The 8,144-nt window shown below is 35.6% G+C and overlaps 2 protein-coding genes and 1 long non-coding RNA gene across 11 annotated transcripts; 1 reads left to right on the forward strand and 2 right to left on the reverse strand.

The window, feature by feature from the left end:
• Positions 1 to 651: 651 nt before the first annotated feature.
• Positions 652 to 2,034, reverse strand: LOC106304728 (xyloglucan endotransglucosylase/hydrolase protein 3). The gene is made up of 4 exons (XM_013741122.1): positions 1,782 to 2,034; positions 1,515 to 1,615; positions 1,231 to 1,424; positions 652 to 1,117 (listed from the first exon to the last, which is right to left on the reverse strand). The coding sequence occupies exons 1-4, from the start codon at positions 1,981 to 1,983 to the stop codon at positions 742 to 744; spliced, it is 873 nt and encodes a 290-aa protein (XP_013596576.1). The 5' UTR covers positions 1,984 to 2,034; the 3' UTR covers positions 652 to 741.
• A 755-nt stretch (positions 2,035 to 2,789) lies between these two features.
• LOC106303674 (ER lumen protein-retaining receptor B) lies at positions 2,790 to 4,320 on the reverse strand. The gene is made up of 5 exons (XM_013739974.1): positions 4,110 to 4,320; positions 3,632 to 4,013; positions 3,469 to 3,542; positions 3,173 to 3,236; positions 2,790 to 3,090 (listed from the first exon to the last, which is right to left on the reverse strand). The coding sequence occupies exons 1-5, from the start codon at positions 4,198 to 4,200 to the stop codon at positions 3,054 to 3,056; spliced, it is 648 nt and encodes a 215-aa protein (XP_013595428.1). The 5' UTR covers positions 4,201 to 4,320; the 3' UTR covers positions 2,790 to 3,053.
• Positions 4,321 to 4,986: 666 nt separating this feature from the next.
• Positions 4,987 to 7,060, forward strand: LOC106302226. Of its 9 annotated transcripts, none has more exons than XR_001262412.1 (7): positions 4,987 to 5,303; positions 5,381 to 5,504; positions 5,770 to 5,841; positions 5,914 to 5,965; positions 6,056 to 6,243; positions 6,330 to 6,482; positions 6,600 to 7,060. It is a non-coding gene; the product is annotated as an uncharacterized LOC106302226 (long non-coding RNA). The 9 variants fall into 9 exon arrangements; XR_001262414.1 differs by having other exon boundaries at positions 5,387 to 5,504; XR_001262415.1 differs by having other exon boundaries at positions 5,413 to 5,504.
• Positions 7,061 to 8,144: the final 1,084 nt, after the last annotated feature.

An 8,144-nucleotide genomic window follows, 5' to 3' on the forward strand; every position in this document is an offset into this window, starting at 1 on the left:
GAAAGTTAGTTATTTATATGAAAATAATAAGAGTACTTTTAAATTTTTATTTTTTTAGGTTTTAAAAAAGGAATATCACTTATTTTATAGTTAGTTTTTGTATTTGATTTTTATTAAATAATTTCTTGTACTTGTAGGATTTTATAATTCGTTTTTATTTAATTTGTTTTTCAAAAAAAATTAATATTTTCTCTTATAATATCATTCTTTAGTATCTTTAAAATAAAAAATATAAAAAATATTTTAAAAATAAAAAAAATACTTTCAAATATTTTTCAAAAATTAAATTTACTATCAAATATTTTTAAAAGATTATTCTATGTAATAGTAATTTTTCTTTTCTTAACTCCTAAAAAGAATAATAAACTATATTTTTGTAATAATTTTTCTTTTCTAGTGTCCCAAAAAATGTAATAATAATTTTCTTTTTCTATTTTTTTAAAAATTCTAATAAAAGAGAATTGTAACATATTTTTGACACATGTCACAATCTTAATAAATTAATTGACACATGTCGCAATCATATTAATTAGCAACTTTAAAGAACCAAGCTTTATATAATAAGACTAGATTTTATCTTTCATCTGCAATAATAATTTAGTTGAATTTTTATAATAATTTGGACCCCCCCCCAACCTCGGAAGAAAGAGCTGATATAACCTCTTTTTTATCTTACTTGCGACTTATTTATTTATGAAATTTTCCCTGGGCATATATAATAATTATTAACGTTATGTAATTTCAATAACATTCTCTTGGAGGACTTTGGTACTTAGTGCAATAGTCATAGTTCATGTACTTCTTCCTGATATGCTCATAGATTTTCTGTTCGTATCCGCTTAGCCATTGATATTTGCCTCCATTCCACCAGTAGTTGGAAGATCCACAAGTGGCGACGTTATCACTCCGACCATCTATGTAGCAGCCTGAGAGGCCGGAAAAGTCTTGGAAATGGGCAATGAAAGGAGAGTATGCATAGTTAATCTTGGTCCGACCGCCATCAGTTGCCCAAGCGTCACCGTTCCAGAGACTGGCCTCTACTCTCATCGGCTTTGATGGATAGTTAACCCCGTTTTGGTTCTTGTAGACTCTTATCGGGATGTTGTCAACATAAAACCTATCATTCATCCCATCCTTAGTCTTGATTTTATTCTTAGGGAACAAACAAAATTATCATTTTTCATGAAATGAATAGAAAAGATATCAGTAAGGACTGTAACAAGAACGTACACAATTTGGTAAGGGTTCCAAAGAATCCCATAAGTGTGGTAATGTTTGATGGGGTTAAACCAAAGCAAGAACCTCTCTTCTCTGTTTCCTTCTCCATTCGCAAAGACATTTGTCTGTAACGTTATGGGTTTTCCATCATTGTTCCCTAAGAACTCGAAGTCAATCTCATCGTGATTACTTCCCAACGAAGTCAACTGTCATTATTTACATGTAAAGACAGTTAAATAAATATGAATGTTGAGTTAGTCATCTACACATGTATATTATCAATCATACAAACGAACATAAAAAGCGGTGACGACGCCGCCAGAATTTCCTCCGGGCACTTTGATTCTCATTTGAAAGAGACCTGATCCGTAAATGTTCTTGGACTCGAACCCGGCACCTGTACACGTACGTAGAAGCCAAACCAGCGTCACTTTAGTATATTTAATTACACACCATATGATCATACTTGGTCACTAATAAATAGAGCCCTTTGGAGTTTGGACTATAAAATTTCTTGTCTTTTTGTATTTTTATAAGAGGAAACAAAAGAAAGAGATACTAACCTGAAGACTGATCCATGTAAAGATCAACTTCTTTGCCAGAGTGAAGTGTGGAAATATGACCTTGACCCCATTTAACAACATAGTTCTGACCGAAAGTTACATATTTCTCGACTCCTCTCCCTCCGATAAACCTAGCATCAACCATTGTTATCCATGACCATAACGCTACTGCAAAAACACCAACGATTTTCGTATGTATCATCTTGGTTTGATTTTTCTCTGAGGTACTATAGTGTTGCACCTATACAAGCTGGTTTAATAAGGTTGAAAAAGTGGAAAGCATGAAAGATATGGTGGAGACAGAGAGATTAGAGTCACATCAAATTCTCTATACATCTCCTACACGCCAGTCCTTATTGTCCCATGCCCATCACCATTCTCTCTTTCTTTTTCTTCGAGATGTAGTTATCCATTAAATATTCTCTTCTACAATAGCGCTATTATGAGAAGTATGTTGCTTCGATCGACTATGGATATCACTTATATGATTTTAGGTGCGTGGAAAATTTGATGGAGTTAGAATATATGCATATAAGAAATGTTAAGATTATCAAGTTTTGTTACGTGTTGATCAAAAAAAAAAAAGAATTTAAGTGTTGCTACGTCAACTTGAAAATACACAAGACAGCCTAAAAATCATAGGTTTAATAACCCTACTAATAAAATGAAAACAAACGTGAAGATTAGTTGTAGTTCTAAATTTGTGTTCTCTTTCTTTTTCGTATTGAATTAATGAAAAGACAAGAATCTATGATCTATGTATAGTGTTCCGAACATGACTGTATAGAAGTTTGAATTGTATAGATTTAATGCTCAAAGACTTCCCTAAATTAGTACCAAATTCACGAAAGTGATAGATGAGATTTTAGAACCTTAATTATCTACCGACAAAAAAAAAGCTTAATCTTTCATTGTTAAAAAAAAAAGAAGCTTAATTATCTTTTCTATTAAGCTGGAGTCTCGCAGTATCTCCAAATTAGTATTATTTTTGATGCATTTTCACTCTGATTGTAATAATGATTCAAATCTCGTTGAGATGGGATGTTTTACTGTCCACGTGTCGAAATCCTCTAGTAACAACACTTGACTCGAGCAAAAAAGCTGAGACGAAAAAGTTCAAGAAAGAGAGTATAATGTAAGTTAGGTCGCTGGAGTTTACACATATCTATATGCTCGTCTCCTCCATTAACCACAAACAGAGTAAATTGGTAAACCTCTAACCGGCACCAAATTGAATCCTTAGGGTTTCCGAGCATCGAAAACTTTAGAAAATTAAGCTGGCAATTGGAGCTTTTTGTTGTTCTTCCAGCTGCAAACATAAAACAGAAGAGAAGAGTCAAAGGCAGAAGTAGAGTTAGGAACAAAAGGAGAGGATAAGGTGATGGTTTTACCTAAGGAAATAATAGTAGAAGAAGTCGGCATAGAGCAATGTCTGGACAAGCCCCGCGATCCATGCTGCATCATCGTAATCACACAGTCCATTTTAACATGCCAGATATACAAAAAAAGACCAGCGGATATTCCACAAAGAAAACAGTGAAGGACAATGAGAAGGAGTGATGCATATTCAGGACATATGCTTTCTACAAGTTTCATGTGGCAAAGAAGCTTCATATATGCTGCATCTATTGAAACGCTAAATTAAGCTAACAGTGAAGAAGGTTAAGAGAGAGAGAGAGAGTCATACTTATCCAGTGAACAAAGTGGGGCTCAGTGAAGTAACGGTAGATCCAGTTTAGGATGTACAATCCCCTGTACCCCCTGCAAGAAGATGATAATCAAGAGAAGTCAAAGGAAGAAGCAATAAAATTTTCCAAACAAAGCGAGCTTATGAGAAGCGATTGTTGTACCCAAGGAGAAGAATGTATTGGCCAGTCAAGTTATCGATATTTCTAGTCCTTTGCAGCAAGACAAGCTGTGGTAATATAGCAACAGCTTCCAAGTACAATGAAAACGTCCAGAGCACCTCAAGAAAGGTGAACTTCTCGTGGATGAGAAGAGCCAAGACAAGGCAAGGAAGGACAAGGAACCAGTGGCGAAACGTATCCTGCTCCCTGTCGTAAGTCCTGTGGACAGCCTTATGGTACCTCATGTACCAGACAATCGAAAAGGAGCTTCCTAAGAAGACCAGCTTCATGAAGGTGTTGTAGACAGACACGAAGCTCGTGAAAATGTCCAAGTAACGCGTAGCGAACACAATGGCGTAGAGCTCTTGCGTCCTCAATGACACACCTGCAAATTAATTAACCATTCTCAAAAATCATTCAGATCATATGGTCAACGTCAATTTTAACCTAAACTTATCATCGGATGGGAAATGAAAGATACCGGCGCAGGATTTGATGGTGTGGATCTTGAGGAGCAAGACGAGAACACTGGCCAGGTGAGTCATATCACCTGCTAATCTGAAAATGTTCATCTTCTTTCGATCTCTCTCTTCTTCCTTCGTCTCCTTCCACAATACGGGTTCGGCTCGTGCTAAGATAGATCTCGTTGGTTGCCGTTTCCACAAACTTCTCCCGTGTTTTTGCTTTTTTCCCTCTGGTAATGAAAGCCCATTACTTCTCATTGTGGGCTTTGTTCTTTTGGGTAACGATATCTTATTACCCTACCCGATTTTATCGGTTTCATACCAAACCGGTGTGTATTTTGATTAACCGAAAAATAAAATATATAACCTGCCTTGTATATCTCGATTTCAATATCAAACAATTTTATCACTATAACCTGTTTTGCTTTTTCTCTGTGTCAACTGGTTACATAGCATAATTAACAAAAAAAAAATTGGATTACAAAATGGCTATAGCCTATATGTTGTGAATAATGTCGAATAAATCAAAAATAAAATTCAAACTACTATGGCTGAAATTCATTATCATACTAGCTAGTTTGAATCGATTTTGATCTGATTTTACATATAGTCAAGCAGATATCTAGATACAAAAGATCTAATTAGAATATCCTACGTAGATTTATTAAATCTATTACAATAAAGTTGGCTCCTGTCACTTCTCAGCGCGCCAGCAAAGGGGTTTCCAAAACGTGACACCTGTCACCATCCCAAAGTGAGTTAAGTTTTGATCGGATTCTAAAAATTTATTTCTCTACGTTTTTCACTAATGCTGGGCTTTATTATAACTCTGTATTCAAACTTTTTTCTGGGCTTTTATGTTTTGTGGTGAAATAAGACCCACCAAGTGATGCCTTTCTTTTTCCTTGGATCTTTTCTGAACCTAACGATTCTTTTTCGACCTCCCGTCGACGTAACGCTCCGCCGTTATGGCATATAATCAACACAACCCACTAATCCCACTTTCACCTCTTCATTGCATGCTTAATTCCTCAATCCTGAGCTTTTTCCAGAGTATAAATATATATTCTCATTGGCCTTTCAAATGCCTCTAAACTTCCTTTAGATTCGTTTTATTTTGAAAGCTTAGACAGGCCGGTGTAGGTAAATGTCAAAAAAAGAAGCCAGTTGATGCTTTGATGGGGGTTGATATGTTGGTGCTTGATTCCAAGGTATTCTGATTAACGCTTTTAAAATCCAATGTTTCATAATTCCATTATCCATTTTGGGACTTTTTCGTATTTGTAAGAAAAAGTGGTCACTCTAACTTGAACTAAAAAGCAACGATCGCAAGCTCTCTGCGGCGGAGCAGTTGGTGTTCGACATCTACAACCAAGAACTCAGGGAGAATTCTGCTTCACGAGTTTTGTAAGGTCGTTCATTATCTTTCTCTATGCAATTAAACTTACCTTACTAAGTGTTGCTTATGAATGAATTCTGATCATCTCGGTTTTTGTATTCTTAAATCGATTTTTTTCCTACAAGGTCTTGGTTTGTTTTGCTCGGTTAATCTAGGATATGCTTTCAGATTTGTAGGATAATCGTTGAGACTCTAGACAATTAAAAAGTTTAATGGTTTTGATGTTCCATAATAATATAGCATATGTCGTGTATTTTTGCTTTGCTTTCATTTTTCAGAAGAGAGAGATTTTTGATGATTTGGCTTCGCTGTTGTGGCACTCTGTTGGTACCGTTCCTGCTCTACTGCAGGTAATCTTCCTTCATTAAAGCTGAGTGGAACCTTCACATGGTGAAAACAGAATCAAACTATCACAATTACAGGTTTAGAGGTTGAGAGTGGGAAGAAGGCGATGCAAGAAGTTTTCTTGAACTGGTATAAACAAATCTCAAAAGTTCATAACTTATATCGTCCCAAAAACCAAAAACCGGGTTTTCCATCAATTTTACTAACTTTTCGAAACAGATAATTTTAGCTTGGACAAGCACATGAATGGATGAAAGCTGAAGAATCACTGGCCAGTCACTTCAATATCTTAAACAGAGGAGGAATGGATGCCAATGAGAACTTCAGCTCTCAGTTCTCGTCCGCTGTATCATCCTCTCTTGATGTTTTTGATGTTGTTGACGCCAGCCTTCTTACTTCCATTGATCGTGAGTCAACTAATTCCTTTGAATTTACAGATTTGGATCACATGTTGTTCTTTGCTTTCCTGAAAATTTACCCTTTCTTTTGGCAGATTCATTGAAACTCGATAATGGTGCATATGCTAAGATCAACTCCATGATCATCCCATGCTGTGAAGACTTTGATAGATCCCAAGAGTGATCACAGTCACAAGATCATAGAGATCACAAACAACGCATGGAAATATCTTCTTGATGGAAACTTAGTAAGTTTCAAGATTACAATATGCATAAAACTAACCCAGAAAAACGCAACGTATCAGATATTACAGCTGGTTTTTAAATTCTGGTGACGGTAGGAATATTGTCTTTGGTGAAAACAGGTGGATGAACCTTTGTGTTCAACACCCTGGAAAAGACCAAATGACATACCAAGCATTGAGTCCATTGAGGAACTTAGAATCCCAGCATCTGAGACTTGCTGAGAGCGCGTCAAGATGGGAAACTGTTGAAGCAGGCTAATGGTGATGCAAAGCAGCAACAACACCTTATACGTGCTTCTTCTGTTTACGAGGCAGCTGTGTCGGACTCAAGATCTCCCCTCTCTGTTGTTAACTGATATCCAAAGAGGATTGATTTTACAGAAGCCAAGAGAAGAAGGTTATTATTGTGTCACACTCTACAGAGAGTATACATGTCAACTTATTTTCTTCGTGGAGGTGGTTTGAGGATTTTACAAGAACTTCACTTTTCTTATTATTCTTTTTTTTTTTGTTTAGTTAGGATTTGTATTGTTTATTAGTTGGAACAAAAGAAATTATTATCTTCTGAATCAGTATAGTTATGAGTCGTGTTAGTTTTAATTACAAGCAAATATATTAGGCTTTACGATGTCGGATACGTCATTAGCTTGAGATTTGCGATTTCTATGGTATAGTTCCAGTTAAAAATTATTGCCATGTTCGAGGTAATTTAAATGGGGCAAGATGGATACTGAATCTGGTAATGAACCAGTGAATTGGTTTCCTTTAACTGAGATTGTTTGTATGTTAGTTAGTGTGCATGTATTGGCCGGACGAGGACCAGAGACACGGAGACCATTGAGGCTAAAGCACTTCAGATTTGACAGGGGAGAAATAAAATGTGGGAAAGGTCTGGTCATGTTTTAAGATTGATAAAGTTGAGCATTTCTAAATACTGGACTTTGGCCAGCGACAGAAAGATAATGCCAGCAAGAAAGATAAGAAATTCTAATGCTGATATCCATCAAAATTTTGTTATTGTTTTCGTCAAAATTGTGTGTTCCATCGGCAAACAAAATGTGAGCATCTATGTAAATTTGTACGTCACGCATGAATAGTCGAAGAAGCAATCAAGTCTCATGAAGTAACCCATACTAAAAAAGGATTTGTTTATTGTTCTGTAAAACTATCCAAGTAGGCCTGGCAATTCAGAAAACGATTGACCAGTTAAACATTGAAATATAACATGTGATCGTTAAAGCACTTTACTTTAAAAATCTTAGTTTCATGTAGATCTTTTTAAAAATATTCTTTTACTTCACAAAATATATTTTTCTTCTAAAACCCTTTTCGGTTTTCTTCTCTATCACTCTCTCACACCTTCTATATTGAAACTTTTTGCAGAAGACTTACGCGCTCCTTGAGCCGGCTCTTGACGTATGCTGGAGGAGCAAAAGAACCATGTCTATCTTATTTTGTGAAAATTTTCTTATAAGTTAGGGCCTTTTTTTGGGAAAGCACCTTTAAAATATTTACACATGTATATATTAGTCAACTACAGTATATATATTTTGTACAAGGTCTATCAAATTTATGAGCCGGGCCTTACACAACTAACCATCATCAAATTGGTACAGTTGGCTCCTGCCGATCGTTTACTTATTTTTATTTCTTCAAAATATAGTA

The sequence above is a fragment of the Brassica oleracea genome, chromosome C7, assembly GCF_000695525.1.
Source record: "Brassica oleracea var. oleracea cultivar TO1000 chromosome C7, BOL, whole genome shotgun sequence".
Taxonomy (NCBI): Eukaryota; Viridiplantae; Streptophyta; class Magnoliopsida; order Brassicales; family Brassicaceae; genus Brassica; species Brassica oleracea.